This window comes from Heteronotia binoei, chromosome 1 (assembly GCF_032191835.1).
Source record: "Heteronotia binoei isolate CCM8104 ecotype False Entrance Well chromosome 1, APGP_CSIRO_Hbin_v1, whole genome shotgun sequence".
NCBI classification, from domain to species: domain Eukaryota; kingdom Metazoa; phylum Chordata; class Lepidosauria; order Squamata; family Gekkonidae; genus Heteronotia; species Heteronotia binoei.
The window spans coordinates 20534548-20554739 of NC_083223.1; the positions used below are offsets into that span (position 1 = coordinate 20534548).

General features: G+C 44.6%; 1 protein-coding gene across 1 annotated transcript in view; it reads left to right on the forward strand.

Annotated features, from left to right (window-relative positions):
- COL4A2 (collagen type IV alpha 2 chain) overlaps nucleotides 1-20192 on the forward strand; it is a 226109-nt gene that overhangs the window by 138032 nt on the left and 67885 nt on the right. The window contains exons 12-20 of the mRNA XM_060231861.1: nucleotides 1078-1161; nucleotides 1906-1950; nucleotides 3988-4050; nucleotides 4992-5036; nucleotides 5917-5970; nucleotides 6639-6705; nucleotides 13457-13558; nucleotides 15158-15313; nucleotides 18405-18497. Of these exons, the coding sequence (XP_060087844.1) occupies nucleotides 1078-1161; nucleotides 1906-1950; nucleotides 3988-4050; nucleotides 4992-5036; nucleotides 5917-5970; nucleotides 6639-6705; nucleotides 13457-13558; nucleotides 15158-15313; nucleotides 18405-18497 (709 nt within the window). The remainder of the gene's footprint in view (nucleotides 1-1077; nucleotides 1162-1905; nucleotides 1951-3987; nucleotides 4051-4991; nucleotides 5037-5916; nucleotides 5971-6638; nucleotides 6706-13456; nucleotides 13559-15157; nucleotides 15314-18404; nucleotides 18498-20192) is intronic.

Below are 20192 nucleotides of genomic sequence, written 5' to 3' on the forward strand. Positions count from 1 at the left end.
CAGGTGCAGCCACAGCCTATTTCCAGGCTCTTTAAATCACACAGGAGGGAGAGGGACGGCCCCCAGCTCTCCAGCTTTCTGCACTCACCCCCAGTGGCCCCCTGTGGCCTCTTCCTGCCATGGCCCCTAGCTATGGGGCTGCCTTTCATGATTTTAGAAATCCCACTCATGCCCCCCACAGTCCTTTCAGATCTTCTCATAGGAAATGTGCCTGATCTCTTGACCTTTTTTATTTTTTTTATTTTCTCCGTAGCTTAAAGTTTTCTTAAATTTCCATAGAAAAGGGAGGGGGGAATAGGAGATAGATAGAAATAAAATTAAATTTTAAAAAAGAGAATACATAAAGAAATGTTACATTCTGCATATTGATATACCAACAAGAATAAAAGGCAGTAAGATAATTCAATACATTCAAAATAACAAATATTATATGAGTACCGTAAGTTCACACTTATACATATCTAAATTGGATTTTGCTATCAATATATACGATAGCCAACAACAGCAATTATCATCAGTTAACAGCATTTAAGAGATCAACCAGAGGTGTCAAGCCAAGTATATAATTGTTCTTCCTTAGACTTGCCACCAAGTAGAGAAGATAAATAATCCATCTCAGCTGTCTCCAGTATTTTCCCAATCAGTTCTTGAAAATATTGAAAAGACAGATCCAATTTAAATCTGAACTGTTTTTATTGAACATATATTCCGATGAATATACAAAAGAGACAAGATATCTAATGGCACATATTAATACAGCAGCGAGAATATTGCTTGCGCAGAAGTGGAAGCACCAGGGACTATCTCTTGATCTTTTCAGTTGCTCATTTGGGCACCTGAGTTCCAGCTCTGTGACATCCAGCTCAGAGATGGGATACCAAGAAATTCCCACAATATTCTAATCCCTTTGTCATCTCAGCTCAGGGAAGCAGATACCCCAGATGTTAAAAGCCATGTTTACTGATCCTATAGACTCTAGAGGTTGTGTTCCTTTTCACATTATTTTAACAATGTCTGCCCAACATTGTCTAAACACTTATTTGGCTTGATGAACTTATTCCTGTGGTTTTCCCACAGGGTGATATTGGTCCCCCAGGTCCACCTGGGCTTTCATCAACAGGAGAACTGGTCGTCACACCGGAAATCACAGCAGAACACAAGGTAATTTTAATTTATCAAAATATGAAATGTTTCATACAAGGAACAATGAATTAAAGAAACGATATAAATAAGCTTGAAATGATTAATCTTCCCCGAAGGTACAATTGTAGCAAATGTGTTTTCAGTTCAGCCAGAGATCTTGGAGGTTTTTTGCCATATTTTGAGCATAGAACAGGGGGTCACTGGGGCGGGAATTTGTTAATTTCCTACATCATGAAGAAGGTTGGACAAAAGATGTCCCTGGAGGTCTCTTCCAATGATTCTGTGCCCCTAGCTATAGTGGGAGACCCCCTGCTGGCAACCATCTTTGCCCACCACTGCTCTGAGTGGTGGCAAGAGAGCAAAAAGTTGGTGTCAGAAGTGACCTGTGGTAACTCTTGGAATCAAGGGAAATGCTATAAACCATAGAGTTTACAACAGTTCCTAGAGCTACCTTATGTCACTTCTGGGTTTTCCCTGGAAATGACAGAGACACACAAGACATTGCAGCCTTCTCATGTCCTGGCCTCAAATAGCTGGTTGCACAGTCCAGCAACCCTTTTTTAAACAATTTTTTTTTACATTTTCACTACAGAAACATATACATTAAGTACACTCTGAACAACTATTAGATATCCTCTGTCAATTATTACTGATCAGCATACATAGTTGAGTTTGTAGTATCTGCGGCTTAGATTTCAAAATTGCTTCTAGATTAATATGTCTTATTTCAACATTAAATATTAGATTTTTTTATATTTTTAGGGGATGAAAGGATCAAAAGGAATAAGGGGAGAACCTGGAATTCCTGTAAGTCCATGGAAATTAATTTTATCGGTTTTGTTTTGTTTATTGAACTATTTCTATCCTGCTCACTGCCCCCAAAGAGGCTCAAGCCAGTGCATAGCAAAATATACCAACAAGTGTATGATGCAACATTAAACCCGCAAAGTTTAAAAACAACCGCCATTAAGTGACAGTAACAATCCTTTAGGCATCATCCTGAACTGTTTCTTTTCCCAGGCTTTTTACTGAAAGGTTGAGGATTTTTTAGCTGTCATTGCCAGTGTTCCCTCTAAGCTGAGTTAGTGTGAAATAGCTCACAGATTTTTAGCTATTTTTAGTTATTTTCATCTTAACTCAGGAAGGATGGCCCCAGAGCACACTAATTTATGCAGCTGCTCACAACTTTACTGCCAGTAACTCACAACTTTAATGCCAGTAACAGGACCTGATCTACATGTTTTTTGAGGTGTGGGGGGAGTAAAATTAAAAAATGGCGCCCCTTATGGGCCATTCTATCTTATGGTCCCATAGAATACAATGAACTCCATACCCAATTTGGCGCCACCCCCACCATCGGTGCCCAGGGCTCTTTAAATGGAGGGGGAGGCTGACCAGGCTGCTTCTGCCAGCACTACCCATGACCAGGAGAGCACCCAGGAGCAGGTGCTGGCCTCCTGGGCAGTTTAAAGGCTACACTGATCAGGTGATCAGCAGGACCATTTCCGGGTGCGGAAAGGGCAGCAGCTGCTCCTGTGTGTCCTCCTGCACTTTTAAAATCACCTGGGAGGGAGGAGGTGGCCCCCACCCTCCCAGCCTAGGGTGCCAGCAACCCTTGCACTGGCCCTGACAGGAAGCCTTGACCATGATGGGTGCCAGGTCACCATAGCAACTAGAGTTGCTAGCTCAGAGTGGGGAAATATCTGGAGATTTTGTTTCTGTTGATTTATACCCTGCTCCCCCCCTCCCCAAAGAATGGCTCGGGGTGGCTCCCAACAAAGTGCGTTAAAACATCAAAACAATAAATACAATAAAACACATCATAAAATCGTATAGCATAACATCGATAGACAGGCATCAGTACTCTTCAGGGTTTGGGAGGAGAGGGACCTCAGCAGGGTACAAAGTGTCCCCCCTCTGAAGCAGCCATTTTCTCTGGAGGAACTGAGCAGTTGTAATAGCGGGAGATCTCCAGCCTCGCTTTATAGTTTGGCAGTTGTAATTGTGACCTTAAGTTTGCTCCAGATACCTAAAGCTCTGGTGGCGACATCTCTGTTTGGAGGTGGGGTTTAGAGGGGGGCCGATGGAAGCCCCCAAAAGTGGGGGAACCCTTACTAGCACTGGGAGCTGGCAACCCAAGATGGAGGCCAGAGAAACCTGGAGAGGAAGCAAAAATTCTTTGAGCCAAACATTGTTCTTCTGTGCCTGTACGTAAGAAACCTCCTCTACAGGCTCTTCGAAGCAGGACTGCCTTGAACTGCTTCTCTGAGAAGCTTACAAGGGGGACAACCTCCCACCTTCCTCTTAGAGGTCATTCTAGTGGGCTGTGGCTACCAATGAGAAAGCTCCAAAAAAGGCTGAGGCAAATTTCACACCCACAGAAAACGGCACAACTGGGAGTCATCTTGAGAGGTGCTGCTGGCATGCAGGTTTACATGAGGAGAGACAGTCCTTCGGTCACCCGGATTTTCAAGGCTTTATATGTGAAAAACAGCCGTTCAGTTTTTGCCTGGAAACAAACTAGCAACCAGTGAAGATGTTTTGGAACAAGCGTGAGAGGCTTGTTGACAGGCTCATCCCTGTCAACCAATGGGCTACCATGTTTTGCATGGCTTGAACTTTCCAAGGTCTCTTTAAAGGGCAGCCCCATGAGGAGCATGTTACAGTAATCTAGGCTTGTGTATGCAGGGATATGAATCACCATAGCCAGCCCAATTGAGTCTAGAAGGGAGGGCACTTCCATCAGAGAGTGCAAGGTGAGAAGAGGAAGGCGAGTCTGTGCGGCAAAAGCACTGTGCTAATCCAGGGTGCTAAACTATAGCTATGTTTTGTTTTTGTTTTTAGGGTTCCTATATATTTTTTGCTGAAAAGGGTGAAGAAGGAGTCACTGGCTTTCCAGGACAAAGGGTAAGAATACAATAAAAATAATGAATGATTTTGTTTCCCAGTATGATTCTTTCCTTTCACTCCCCTGGAGCACTGGGAACCATCCCCATTACAGGCAGCATTTTTGGTTTAGTTGTGGAATCCAGACAGATTTTCACCAAATAGTTGTGCTCCCATAGAGAGGCAGATCTCTGATGCCTGGAAGAAATTTTCTCACAAGTCAAATTTACAAGGGAGGCCCAAGAGTGCCCAGTAACAAGCCTAGAGTTCAGGGTGGACAAACTTGCTTAATGTAAGAACCACATAGGATAAACACTACATATTTGAGAGCCACAAGACATGAACAGCAGATGTTTGAGAGCCTCAAGACAGGAAGGAAGGAAGGAAGGAAGGAAGGAAGGAAGGAAGGAAGGAAGGAAGGAAGGACAACAGGGCAGTGGGGGCTTCAAGAGTCACACCATATATGTGAAAGAGCCACACGTGGCTCCCAAGCCACAATTTGGCCACCCCTGCTAGTTTAAATCGAATGGGTTGATTCATTGTGATTTGAAATGAAAGTTTACCCTTGGGCAAGATGTATTTTGGTGGAAGGTGCAGTCAGATTGCAGCTGACGTGTGGCAAGGAGTGTTCGAGGCCAAAGATGTTCAGAGGTGGTTTGCCATTGCCTGCCTCTGCACAGCAACCCTGGAATTCCTTGGTGATTTCCCATCCAGGTACTAATCAAGTCTGACCCTGCTCAGCTAGTGAGATCTGACTGAGCTATCTGGATCAGGGCAAGATGTATTCTAGGGATTACGAGATGAATTCAGGAGGGCTTTTGCACACCCTTCTCTGTCCAAAGATGGACAGAGCTGTGGTGAAATGAGATGCCCTTCAAATTCCTCTTCTTGGTCTCAGGCTTTCTGGAGCCTGTTCTCCAAAGTAGTAGCGAAATTTGACTTTGCTTGTTTGTCTTTTGCAGGGTTTGCCAGGCATCAATGGTCTAAAAGGAGCTGCTGGAGACGTGGTAAGTCTTCAGTTCTAAAATCAGATTTTATTTTCTAGCATCGGCACATTTGCATGTTTTTATCAGTTCTTCTGCTTGCCTGTTACAGAAGTCTTTGGAACATACAGGGTATAGCAGTGGTGTCAAACATGTGGCCCGAGGGCCAAATTAGGCCCCCGGAGGTTTCCTATTAGGCTCCAAATCAACTGTCTCTTGTTTGCTTCCTTCTGCATCTCAGATTGCTTTGCAGGGCTTGCTCAGTTGCACAGGAGCTATAGAGCAAAACCTCGAGTTTCTCCATTGGTTGAGGCTCCTCCCCCTCCTGGTTCCCTGGGAAGGGAGGGAAAGAACCGGAGCATCTTTACCTAGTCTTTAATGGGTACACACATGGCCCAGCCCAACACGGCCCGTCCCGGCCCGACAAGGTCTCATTTATGCCAGATCCAGCCCTCATAATAAATGAGTTCAACACCTCTGGGGCAGTGTTCCCTCTAAGCCAAGTTAGTGTGAGCTGGCTCACAAATTTTTAGCCTCCAGATCACACATTTTTGTCTTAGTTTAGGAAGAATGACCCCAGAGCACAATAATTTATACAGTAGCTCACAACTTTAAAACCAGTAGCTCACAAAGTAGAATTTTTGCTCACAAGACTCTGCAGCTCTGGGGTATAGCTTTCTCCACTTTGTCTTTTGAGTCCCATATCCAACATAGACGCTTCCCCTCTGTTAGCTGGACCCAGGAGCAGAGAGGAGGAAAAACAACAGCTAAGAAATGGAGGGAAGGAGCCTAGGAAATATTGAGCAGGGCAAGGAAGATTAGGTAGAAACTTAAAATTACTTTGTTGGGTTTATGGACTAGCTAGCTAACTATGTTCAAACCACCCGTTTCATGTTTATTTCAGGGCAACCCAGGACCGGATGGCTTCCCTGGCCCCAATGGTCAAAAAGGAATGAAGGTATGTCATTGATTTCATTAGTTGCTTGTGCAGCCGGTGAATATGAATCTTTGGTCAATCTGCAGTGATCACTGAAATACCCTGTTTCCCTGAAAATAAGACCTACCCAAAAAATAAGCCCTAGCAGGATTTCTATGCATTTGTTAAATATAAGCCCTACCCCGATAATAAGACCTAGTGATGGGCGTCGCAAAAAATTCAGGATGGAATTCCGGGTCTGGAGAGTTATGACAATGTTCCAGAAGATGACTTAACTGTATTTGAATGAATGTAGATTGTTGTATCATACTTAATTAAAAATAAGACATCCCCTGAAAATAAGCCCTAGTGTGTCTTCTTGAGAAAAAACAAATATAAGACAGTGTCTTATTTTCGGGGAAACACGGTATGCACAAATGAAGGGCTCGCTTCTGTGTTTCTTTGGTTGCACTCACAAGTGTAATATCCTGGCAGTGCTACAGCTACGATTAATTTAGTGACATTTGATTATAATATGGGCCTGCATATGAAGACCAGAGAATGAAGAGAAAGGCAATTTATACAAACAGAAGACACTGTTTAAAAAATCAGTAGCATGGAAACTAAATATGCGCGTCTCTGAAATAGTTGACTTTCACCCACCATGTACTGAAACTGAGGAGATGTTTTTGGTAATTTTACCTTTCCAGGGAGAGACGGGCAACCAAGGCATTCAAGGCCGACCAGCTTATGCACATCGTCCCACTCTAATAAAAGGTACGGTTGTGAAACAGTTTGCCTGGTTCCTGTTGTCACCAAATGGGGAGAAGGGAGAGAGGCCATCCCTCTTGAGCAAAGCCTAATCAATGCATCTCTCACTGACCCCAACTTAATTCATTTCATTAAATATAAGAACATAAGAGAAGCCGTGTTGGAACAGGACAATGGCTCATCCAGTCCAACGCTCTGTCACACAAAACAATAAAAAACAAAACAGTTGCCATCATGAGGTCCACCAGTGGGGTCAGGACAGTAGAAGTCCTCCCACTGTGCCCCCCCAAGCACCAAGAATACAGAGCATCACTGCCCCAGACAGAAAGTTCCATCTATACCTTGTGGTTCATAGCTACTGATGGACCTCTGCTCCATATGTTTATCCAATCCCTTCTTGAAGCCGTCTATGCTTGTAGCTGCCACCACCTCCTATGGCAGTGAATTCCACATGTTAATCACCCTTTGGGTGAAGAAATACTTCCTTTTATCTGTTCTAACCTGACTGCTCAGCAATTTCATTGAGTGTCCACAAGTTCTTGTGAGAACGGGAGAAAAGTACTTCTTTCTCTACCTTCTGTATCCCATGCATAATCTTGTAAACCTCTATCATGTCACCCCTCAGTTGACGTTTCTCCAAGCTAAAGAACCTCAAGCACTTTAACCTTTCTTCATAGGGAAAGGGTTCCATCCTTTTATTCATTCTAGTTGCCCTTTTGGGGACTTTTTTTCTGGGCAGGTTTGGTACGTTGTTTCCATTTAAGAAGGAAATACCAACATTATAACAAGTCGTGTGACAGTTTTAGAGGAGCTGCCTGTTTTAGAGGCATCTGCAACAGAACAATTCCTATGAGCCATATGAACAAGGGACGTAAATGGTTTTACCAGTTCAAGTACTCAAGTGTCTAAGGAGAAATGGCAGCCAAAAAGCAGTTAGGAGCCCAAAGCTGGGAAACAATTTTTTGCAGGCCATAAAGGAGAACCCTTTATGTTTCTCATTTGGAGCGTCTTTTCCACAAGGAAAAACAAATGCCTAAATAGGACATTATATCGGTCCTGATCCAAAGGTCACACCTGGATCCTGCCCTTGACATAGCCACACATCAGGATGAGAGAGGGCTGGCTCATTTCCAAGGCCTGCCTTGGGTCAGAGGCTGATTGGAGGCGGGGTTGGGTGGGTCCGGCCCCCTCCCAGTGTTCCCTTGGTTCAAGCAGCCAATGGAGGCCAGTGTGTAGCTTGCTTACCTGGTAGTGAAAAGTGCCCTCAAGTCACACCTGACTTACGGCAACCATGCAGGGTTTCCAAGGCAAGAGACATTTGGGGTGGTGTGCCATTGCCTGCTTCTACGTAGCAACCCCGGACTTCCTTGGAGGTCTCCCATCCAAATACTTGCCAGGGGCAACCTTGCTTAGCTTCCAAGATCTGCCATTCTACCCTCCTGTCTTCTCTGAGCTATTGACGAATGGCAAGGAAGCCAAGACACAGACACACAAGCCCCGTCAAGGGCTGCACAGACCCTGTGCGTTAGCATGTCGTTGGCGTGCAGAAGCGAGTGGTAGCTCAAGCACTTGTCCGTCCAGTTGTTACCCATGACAGGATGGGTCACTGGATGTCTTCTGCTCTTGGGGATGGATGTGCCGCTCCAGCTGTGCCTCGGGGTCTTGCACACACCTGTATGTGTTGTGCCCTCCGCCAGTGAGTAATGGACGTGTCAGGACCTCGAGTCAAGGAACCACACAGTCTGATAATTCAGCATACCGTACCATACCAAACCTTTAATGGCATAACAGTTGCATATAAAAATACACAGAATATAAAAATTTAAACATTGGAGATAAAATCAAAATGAAACCGAGCTTACAGATGCATTCGTACATGGACAGATTTAAATTTAAGGATGTCAGCCAAAATTTTTGCCACAGCCTCGCTAACCTCCCCCTCAGTATCGTTCAATAAATAATATCAGGGTGGCAGAATAGACAAATCTGGGGAGAAAGAAAGCTTGCAAAATAAATCTTTACGGAGATTATGATCAAGCAATATATGCTGAATTGAGTCGGGAATATTCGCTCCACAGGAACAGAGTCTGTCGCCTAAAGGGACTCGATGATATCTTCCTTGTAAAACTTTGGAGGGAAACGCATTTAGTCTAGCCAACATAAATGCCCTGCGATGACTTGGAATGGTTAAGTCTGATAGATAATGGGGCATTTTGCCGCAGAATGCATAAAGACCTAAGGAAGCTGGAGAACAAATATAAGGGTCTGTTGGCCGTAGTTTCATTTCCTCCAACTCCCACAGTCTCAATTTAATATATCTGAAGATATATGACTCATCAGAAGTAAAAAAAAATCATCAACCTCTATCCCCAACTGGTTAAGTTTGGATATAAGCACTGCTGTCCAGGATGAAATATATGGGTCTCTTTTCATATAATCAAGAAGGCATTAGGATCTATTCTAAAGTGAATTTTGAGCCAGAATTTAAACACTGCAATCCAGGCTTTTGTCTCTACCAAAGACTGACCCACTTCAGAGCAGAGAGCAAAGTAGGACACACATTTTGGCATACCAAGAATTTGTCTAAAGAATGAGGCTTGAATGCTCTCCACATTCCTGGTAAATGCTGAGATCCATATAGGCATACCATAGAGAATTTGGACAAGCGTTTTAGCTTTGAACACCTTAATTGCTGCTGGAACTAATTGGTTGCCCCTTGCAAAGAAAAACTGTTTAATCTGAGCAGCCGAACATTTAGCCGAGTTGACGGTGTTGTTACGATGTGAAATCCAGCTTAATTTGTGATTAAAAGTGATCCCCAAGTATTTAAAATTTTTGTTCGCTCAATTGTTGAGTTGCCAATAAACCATCTCTGTGGGCGCCAACAATTTGAAAAGACAACTACTTTAGATTTGGCATAATTGATAGTGAATTACAATTACAGTAGTCATAGGAGGCATTCAAATACCTTTGCAGGCCCACACTTGTGCAAGAGAGGATGGTAGTATCATCAGCATGAAGTAATAAGGGGACCGCACAGCCTGCTAGTTTAGGCGGATGACCATTAATAGGGTTCAAAAATTGTGCCAGGTCAGTTAAAAATAAATTCAAAAGATGCGGGGCCAGCACGCAACCTTGTTTAACCCCCTTTAACACTGGGATTTTGCTAGTCAAGTCACCACTAGAAGAAAATTTCACTTGGCAAAAAGTATTAGAATGAAGTTTCCTCAAGAGAAACAGTAGACGAGGGTCCATTCCCAGATAACCTAGCTTAATCCATAGTTGGACTCTATCTATTGAATTAAATGCGCCCTTCAAGTCGATGAAGGCAGCATATAATTTTTTTGTCCCGGTATGCATATATTTTTCAGCAAGGAAGGCCAGAGTGCAGCAATGGTCCATAGCAGATTTGCCTTTGGAGAAGCCAATTTGTTCAGGACCTATGATGTTGCCTAGGCGCATTCAGTCAGTTAATCAGAGTTCTAAAGGTTTGGCATACAATTTGCCCACTATAGATAATAAACTAATGGGGTGGAAATTTTCTGGTAACTCCAACCACCACCCCCTTTTGTATATTGGGATAATTATAGAATCAAGGCAAGAGTCTGGGATGGAGCCATGCAGATCAATGAAAGAGAACAATTTTGCAAGGGGCAGGAGCCACCAATCGGCAAACTTTGTGAATACTTCAGTGGGAAGGCCATCAGGGACTGGTGCTTTACCCGCTTTTACATACTTCAATAAATCACTGATTTCCTCTAGAGTTACTGGAGGCCAGATCGGCATATCAGTAACTGTAGGGTTTGCTAAGATAGCAGGGGATACACATGGAGCAACAAAAATGATAATTCAGCAGTTTATTCCATAAGCATCTTAAGGCAGGACACTGTCTTTGCTAAGACTGACATCTTAGCTCAGTGACTCTCTTTTAACCCCTCGCCCCAATCATTAACTTTCAAGCAAGCGCGGGGATGCAAAGCGCGGGAATAATTCTGGCGGGTTCCCCTCCCACCGAAAGTCTTGGAAGTCCAGGTGCATAATCTTTGCTTCTTCAGCATCTGACCTTGAAGGCTGGCAGAGGCGGCTTGAATAATGAGTTCCACAGATAAGCAGTGTGCAGAGAAAGGGAAGGGGGGAAAGCCAAGCAAGCACATAAGCATAGCAGTGGTAACTACACAGAGTTCATGGCAAGAAGAATACAAATACTGTGCTTAGATATATGACTCTTGAAAGGACGATGGTCATTTCCTATACTGCATTCGGGTCATTTCATAGAAAAAGAGGTGCTGGAGCTCGTTAGCACTACTCATTTGCATAACTCATTTGCATATCCCACACATCTCTGACATCACCGGAAGGGGTACTGAATTATATCAGTTCAGCATCTACCTTAAAATGCTTCTTGAATTGTAATTGTCATAACAAAACCTTACTCCCATCGTGCTTTTTAAATGACTTTCTCCTATGTGGCCACAGTGGCATGAGGAAGATTTCCATCAGTCTGCTTTGTGTGTTTTGGTTATTTTCCCATTTTTTGTGAGGGGAAATATTAGAAAGTTTGTCAAGTCTTAGAGTTCAGTAAACTTCTCACAGGGTGTTTGAACATTGGAGCCCAGAAGCAACTATTGGAGGGGGGGCGGTTAAGAAAGAAAGTGCACGATAAAATTTAGATGTTCCAGAGTGCCACTCCTGTGAGCTCTTGCCCAAAATGAGGCCTGACTGCATTGCTTTAGAAAGATGAAGAAATCCCTGAGACTTCCTAATCTGGGGGCTTCATATTGTATCCTTCTGAAATGGCAGTTTGCAAATCAATGAAATGGAGGTTAATGATTATCTTTCATGCATTCATAATTCGCCAGGAGGGAGAAGTACGAAGCTTCAATCTTTATTCAAGACTTTTGAATACAATGAGTGTGAAGCATTTGGAAGATGGTATCATTTTGTCTTATCGCATGCACATTTAGTCATTGTGTAGGGTTTGTATGCTTCCTCTGTTGTAATTTCTGCTGTTTTTAAAATGTGCCTTATATTCTCTGCCCAATTATGCTTCCCAAAAAGGGTGAAGACAATTCAGTGTGAGTCACCTGCTGCGTGAATGGCCTCATTTTCAGAACGCCTGTGTTCAGAATTTGGAATCAAATGATGCAGCCCATTACCCTAAGGCAGAAGTCTCTAATATTTTGGACTTTGTGGGCACCAGTGGAATTCTGGCACAGTGTGGTGGGCACAGTCACAAAATGGCTACTGCAGGAGGTAGAGTTGGCCACAGAACAGCTGGGTCTATCTCCAGTCACACAGTGAAGATCCTTGTGCTGCGGTGGCAGCTACTGACAAGAGTTGCCTTTTAAAAGAAAACCTATGCAGTCAATCAAATCTCCAGTAGCTGGGAAACAGTGACAAAATGTTTACAAGATAAACCTGGATATACAGTTTTAAACGAACCAGAAACACGGCTTTTAAATTTAAGATTAGATACTAAAATCCCTTACGTGACAAAAAACAAACCAATAGCAATATTACTGTTTGCTGCTAAAACAGCTATTGCTACTAAATGGAAATCTGAGGAGAATCCATCAATAGACATGGCATAACAATCTTTTGGAATATATATGTACAACAGGGGTGAGGGAACCTCTGTCCCGAGGTCACTAGGTGTGGCCCTCGGGGATTGCTGGGCTGAACCAAGCCATGTGACAGCCTCTCTGGGGCCTGGCTGGCCAGCGAGGATCGTGGGGCCCAGCCACGCTGTGCAGCAGCCTGCCCAGGGCCAGGAAGGGATCACAGGGCCCAGATGTACTGTGCAGCAGCCTCCCTGGGGCCTGGCTGGCCAGCCAGAATTCCTGCAGGGCCTGGAAAAGTTACTGCCACAGTTCAGTTTGCACTTGATTATCCCAGATGGTGTGGCCTAATACGCTAATGAGTGTGTGGCCTAATATGCTAATATTAGGGGATGTGGTCTAATATGCTGCTGAGTTCCTGCTGGGCTTTTTCTACAAAAAAACCCCTGGACCTATGCATTTGCCTAGGGCAGTGGGCCGTGTGTGTGTGTGTGTGTGCCAGATTAGGCTCTCCCCACATGACTTCAAATAGTAAAACAATAGCACTGTTTTTTAAAGTTGATACGTTTTTATGGCCCGCGAAGGATGTTATAAATATCCATATGGCCCTTGGCAGAAAAAAGGTTCCCCACCCCTGATGTACATATACATATCATAGTGATTTTATTTCTGTACGGTTTCCAATATCGCTATCTATCTAGTACTGTCCATATGGCTATCGCCCTAAGCAGAAGTTAGAACCACAAAGTTTCCAATATTAGAATATCTCGTTTCTTCTAAAAGAAATTCCTGCTGTAATTGATGCATCTTTGGTAACCACCAATGTTGTTTGTTTTAAACTATGTAAAACTGTTCAGGGTTAGTTTATTCCAATGTTGGATGTAAACATGGTTGTTGAAATTGCAAAATATTTACTAAAGCCTAATACAATTATATTTTTGGGGGGGGGGGAATCTCCAGTGGCCAATCAGAAGTCTTGCTTGCCAAAAGACTCACTTGGCCCTGCCCACTTGGGTGCCAGGAAAGGTATCAGCACGCACCATGACACCTATGGGGAATCCTATCTATGATATCTGTCAAACTTAAGTTTACTGATCTGGGCTATTCTTGTATGAGATATGGTGTGCATTTTCCGGAGTAATGCATGTGTGTGCTACTCAGCTCAGAGGTTTAGCATGTATTCTTGTGGATATTTTCAGGTGCAAGAGGTGACACTGGAGCCCCTGGTTTCCCTGGGCTTAGGGGAGACAGAGGTGAAGAAGGCAGTCCTGGTATTCCTGGTCGACCAGGACCACCACCAGGTAATTTCCCACTCACTTCCTTGTTTGGATATCGGCTAGGGAGGGGGAGAAAAGGGTTTGCTGATATCTTATCCTGGCCATGAGCAAGAGAGAAGAAGAGACGGGATTTCACTCAGAGTGGCTTACAATCTCCTTCTCTCCCCCTCCCCACAACAGACACCCTGTGAAGTAGGTGGGGCTGAGAGAGCCCTGAGAGAACATGAAAGGATCAATGGGACAATGTGGAATTCTTGGGGGGCAAACCCAGTTGTGCGGGATCACCATGATTGGTCAGAGGAACAGGTAGCAGCACTGGTAGAGCAGGGGCTGCAGGACAAGCTGTGAGGCTGCCAACTGTCCCAAGAGCGCTAGAGCTTGATCCACCGCATGTAGCTCCTATCTGGCCCCTCCCCTTTCTCATGCACCGCCTTCTTTCAGAGGCGTGGAAGTCTTAAAGGAGTCACCTCCTTTACGTATTAGGCCACACACCCCTGATGTCGCCAGTCTTCCAAGAGCTTACAAGGCTCTTGGGGGATTGGCTACATCAGGGGTGTGTGGCCTAATACGCAAAGGAGCTCCTGCTAGAATTCCACCCCTGCATACACCATTGAAAACCTTGCAGCCTCCTGTTTCCTTCAACAAAACCATCAAGGGACTCGCCTGGAAATAACAGAATGCAGATGGAGTGCAAAAATCTTGGTGGTGGCAGCACCGTAAAAAAAATTCAAGAACTCTTACAGCAGCAGCATGTTGAAGACTTGTATCTTGGAACCCTGGATGGATGGAACACTCACCTGGGGTCCTCAGCTTTGATCTTGTTGCAGCCCAGCTGGGAACAAATCACTTCTGTCTGCCGGCTTCCTAATCTAAAAATCCAGCAACGATGCCAAAATAAGTAAAATGACCATTAGAAATTCTATATCAATCTTATTATATATCAAACCATATTATTATCCATATTGAACAACAATTTACAAACAATATTGTTTGTAGCTTGTTGTTCAGTATCGATAATGGTATGGTTTGATATATAATAAGACTGATATGGAAAGGAAAGGTCCCCTGTGCAAGCACCAGTTGTTTCCAACTCTGGGGTGATGCTGCCTTCACAGCGTTTTTACGGCAGACTTTTTACTGGGTGGCTTGCCATTGCCTTCACCAGTCATCTACACTTCCCCGCCAGCAAGCTGGGGACTCAGTTTACCGACCTCAGAAGGATGGAATGCTGAGTTGACCTAGAGCCAGCTACCTGAACCAGCTTCTGCTGGAATCGAACTCAGGTCGTGAGCAGAGGGTTCTGCAGTACTGCAGCTTTACCACTCTGTGCCACGGGGCTCATAAGACTGCTATAAGTACTTCTAATTGTACTTTTATTTATTTTGGCACAGTTGCTGGATTTTTGCTTTGCACTGGGCATCTGCTGTTTTGCATTAGGCTTCCTAAGCTACACTAAACAATTAGGTGAAGCCCTACCCTGAAAAGGTGTCCGGAAGAGAAATATCATTATTGTTAGTATGATCAGAAACCAAATGCCTGCATTTCCACCTGTGTAGGAGTTTATCAATAACTTTTCATTCAGATCACACTAAAAATCACAGATACCTCTTTTCCCCATTCCAGATTTCTCCATAGGAAGAGGTTTGCCTGGAGAAATGGGTCCCAAAGGTTTTGTTGGCGATCCAGGATTGCCAGCTTCAGAGCCGGGTTTCCCAGGGTTAGATGGTCAGCCCGGACTACCTGGTTTTCCTGGCGCACCTGGCCCTGCAGGTCCTTCAGGTAAGTGGCCAGAGCACTTATGGATTAGCATTTTTGGGAAAGCAGCCAGCTGGACTTTAAGGAAGCAGAATTATTTGCCTGTTTACTGTTATTTTTATCACACTTTTCTCTTTAGCAGTGGGAACCCCAAGCAACTTGTGAAAAAGATATATAATTTAAACAAATAATGTTTGTTTTTTTTAAATTATGCTGCCTTTTCACCCAATCTGGGTTTACAAGGCAGAAAACATTTTTAAAAAATCAAAACACTGGAGCAATTAAAATACAGGTAAAATTATTTAAAAAGTTTAATTAAAAATATATAAAATAGCAACACTAGAAGGCGAACCAATAGGCATTATTGGAGGTATGCCAGACAAAGCAAAAAAGTCTTCACCTGCTGTCAAATGACACTGATAGAGGGAGACAGACAGCTCTCCCTGGGGAGGAAGTTCCAAAGCTTTGGTGCCACAACAGAGAAGGCCCTTTCTTGGTTCACCACCCATCTAGTATTGGGTCGCAGGAAAAACTGAAGCAGGGCCTCTAAAGATGACCAGAGTGTAAAAGTTAATATCAATGGAATACAACATAAAAACATAACATGGAGGGAAAAGCTTATACAACATATCCACCAGTGTCCACTGGGAAGCCCAAAGGAATTCGCTGCAGGTTGCAGGCTAAAAGTCAAGATTTAGATTTTAGATTTATTGGAGCCCTTAAACTTATCCCCCTTGGCTTTTGTCCTAGCCATGGCTAGGCTTCAGATAACTGGAGCAAGAGAAAGACTCAGCCTGGTTAGGGCTTTTTATGTGCAGGAACTCGTTTGCATATTAGGCCACACCCCTCTTATGTAGCCAGTCCTCTAGGATCTTACAATGTTCTTAGTACAGGGCCTACTGTAAGCTCCAAGAGGACTGGCTACGTCAGGGAGGTGTGGCCTAATATGCAAAGGAGTTCCTGCTACCAAAAAAGCCCTGAGCCTGGATGTGTCAACCTGGTAACAATCTGCCATTATGATGTGGTTGTACTTTTGAAAGACTTACAGTATTCTGTCAGGTGTTTTGGAACAGATGGACAGTTGAATGGGAATCTGAAACTTTCTAGTTTCAGTGGGAAGCCATCTTGGTCCTCAGTGGAACAACTTGATTCTGTTCCAGTCGCACCTTAGAGATCAACAAGATTTCCCAAGAATATTTTAAAAGTACTTGTCTAATGAAGGGGGTTTGACTCTCAGAAGCTCACGCCTTGAAATTTTGTCAGTCTCAAAGTTGCTATTGGACTCGAATCTGAAACTTCCTAGTAATTGATGGATCCTCTTTTTAAAAGGCATTGGGTAAAAAGCTTAGATCCAGCTCATCCATTTTAATTCCCCCTCCACTTTCCTTCACTTTGCCCAAGTTAACATTGTGTTGACTGCTGTCCATCCAGATGCTGTCGAATAGTTGTCGAGCAAGATCAGCCAGAATGTTTGAAATGTTTTGAGCTGTTTTGCACTTTCCATCACGGCAGATGGGAAGGAAGCACAACATGCGTTTGCAAAAGCACCATGTTACAGCAAAATAAGCATGGGTGGAATTCTAGCAGGAGCTCCTTTGCATATTAGGCCACACACCCTTCGTGTAGCCAATCCTCTAAGAGCTTACAAAAAAGAGCTTTTGTAAGCTCTTGGAGGATTGGCTACATCTGGGTGGGGATGAGAAAGCTCTCCCAGAAGTTGCCCTTTCAAGGACAGCTCTGCAAGAGCTTTGGCTAACCTAAGGCCATTCCAGCAGCTGCAAGTGGAGGAGTGGGGAATCAAACCCAGTTCTCCCAGATAAGAATCCGCACTTAACCACTTCACCAAACTAGTTCTCAGTTTGGACTAGACTTGTCCATTAGCACTTAGGAGACCAAAATGATGTTGGGGGGTATAAGCTTCAGAGAGTCAGGGCTTCCTTTGTCAGATAATTCCATCAGAGCCTTGACTCTCAAAAGCTTATATCCCCAGAATCTTTTTGGTCTCTACTGAACTCTTATCCAGCTGCTCTGCAAAACATCTCCAGTCCTACTGATGTGCAATGAAGGGGGACTTGGAAACAGGGGTGGAATTTTAGCCGGAGCTCCTTACCCCTGATGTAGCCAATCCTCCAAGAGCTTCCAAAAAAGAGCCTTGTAAGCACTTGGAGGATTGGCTACATCAGGGGTATGTGGCCTAATATGCAAAGGAGCTGCTTCTAGAATTCTACCCCTGCCTGGAAGGGTCTTCTACTGGCTGCTACCACTCTGGTAAGGGTCTGTCTGGGAGGGCTCAGAGCACCACCCAACCCCTGTGTCTTCCTTATTAGCAAGCACCTTCTAACCATGACCAAATGGGCTCTAGAACAACAAGTGGGTGATAAAACATTAGTACAACAGTGAAATAAAAAAACAGTAAAGGTTGGTACAAATAAATGAACAGCCCTAACACGACTATACATTTCCTTTCCTCTAATGCCCAAGACTCACCCTTCTTGAATGAGGGAACCCTCCTGCTGCAGCCATTCCAGAGAGCAGTCCTCTTCTATCTGCAGCGTCCCTAGAGAGAACAACTTCCCTTTCTAGTGAAGCTTATTTATGCTTTCCTCCCAGGTCTCACCCCCTCTTGACTAGTTTTCCTTCCAAAACTCTGCCATCCAATCAGTGGGACAGGAGGAATCCTGAGAGATGTAGGCCCCTGTATCTACTCCTAGGCAGGCTTCTCCCTGCCTTCTAGGCCACACTAGGCCTCAGTTCATGACAGGGGATTTGAGCCTGGAAAACTTATACCCTGAAACTCTTGTTGGTGTCTAAAGTGCTACTGGATTCAAATCCAGCTGTTTTTGGAGTGTCTCTATAAAGCAGGTGTTACAAAGACTCTCCAGTGTTTGCTCATCAGGACAGAACTCCTTTGCATATTAGGCCATACCTCCCTGATGTAGCCAGTCCTCCAAGAGCTTAGAGGAGGGCCTGTAAGCTCTTGGAGAATTGGCTATATCAGGTGGATGTGGCCTAATATGCAAAGGAGTTCCTTATACAAAAAAAAGTCCTGGGAAATGGAAAAAAGTCAATCTCAAACTAGGAGATCCTGTAATGTTTTAGTTTTCCTTTTTTACAGATTATATTCTTGGACCAAAGGGGTTTCCAGGGTTTCCTGGACCTGGGGGCAACCAAGGTCACCCAGGGACACGTGGACTAAAAGGAGAAAAGGGTAAGCTAAGTTTTGATACATCACCTGCTGCGAATCGTCCTGTGAGTTAGAGGCCTGATCTGGGTCACATCCTCCCACCTGGAGCCCTTTCTTCCAAGTTATTGATCTGTTCTCAGTTCTTCTTGCCAAAAGGTTTATGCTACAAGGTTTTTTTCTGCAATAAGTCTTTAGCTGCCCCTGTTTTTTAGCCTCCCCTGTTTTCCAGCTCTTTCCCCATGCTGCATCCTTCATAGCTCTTTAAAAAGTCTTTTCTTTCTTTCATGGGGGGCAGGACGTATACAGATAAGCTTCTGAACCAGCATTAAGTTAGATAACTAGCTGCTTACATCTGCCCCATCCTTTTTAGGCAGAGTGAAAATGAGCTAGTTAACGATCCCTGAACCAATTGATCGACCTGAATCTTCCTTTCTGCATAACTCCTTCTAATTTAAGGTTATAATAATAATTGCGGGCCATCAAACCAACATGGGCTTTTCAAGGTAAGAGAGGAGCAGAGGTGGCTGGCCATTGCCTTCCTCAGCATAGCAACCCTGGTCTTTCTTAGTAGTCTCTCATTCCCAACCCTGCTTAGCATCCAAACTCTGACAAGTTCAGGCTAAGCTGGACTAACTTAATTTGATGTAAGGTTATTATAATGAGATGCAACTGACTTCCATAGGCAGCAAAGGCTCACAAGATCGGGCCCATAGCTACAGCGGAGCCCTGGGGGGGCCAAGCCACTCTGTTCAAACCCCCCTTCCATCTTTATGTCCCCTCCATTGGAGGGCCTCCAGTTTGCCATGTGGGAGATTTTACCCACTTGGCTGGGAGGGAGGTGAGAGACAGAACTCACCAGAAGGAGCGGCCAGGAGACAGAGAGAGACTGTCGCTGAGGGAACAGGAGGTGGGGAAGTGCTATTTCAAGGCCAGGGAGGAAATGCAAAGGAAGGAGCAGATTTCTGCCTCCCGTGCCCTGGCAAATGCTAGAGAGTCTCCTGGAACACTTGCCTGCTGTTATTTTTCATGGTGTGTAAAAATGGGCTCGCCTCAGATGGCCCCCTGCCCCCCCCCCAACAAAACCCATATCTGTGGGCCCCACCAATCTTAAAAAATTCTGGCTATGACCCTACACAAGATGCAGTGGTGCTGTAAGCTGCCCTGAGCCTGCTTCGGAAGGAAGGGCGGGGTATAAATTGAATGGGTGAATAAATAAATAAATGTGCTGTTCCTTAATTCCCATTCTATTGGGTGCCACAGAGTCCACGCAGGCTTCCCCACGAGCGAGCGCAGTTCCCTTCACCTGCCCATGTCTGCCCCTTCCAACCTCAGGGGGCTGAGCTTTGCCTTCACCTTGGGCCTGTTCCACCAGGCCTGTCCCCGTTCGGCAGCCTTATCTTAACTGAGGTCCCAGCCCGTGCTCCTTCCAAGCCGTGGAGTCTTGTGAGCTACCAGCAGGGCTTGAATTCAGCAGAAGCCCACAGGAGCACAGCTCCTGAACCTCCACTGCACACAGATTCCAGGGCATAGGCAAAGGAGATATGCTACTGAGCTCCTGCACCTTTTCCCCTACAAAACGACCCCTGGCTACCAGCATTAAAGTTGTGAGCTGCTGCATAAATTAGTTTGCTCTGGGGTCATCCTTCCTGGACTAAGACAAAAATGTGTGAGCTGGAGGCTAAAAAACTGAGCTAGCTCACTGTAACTCAGCTTAGAGGG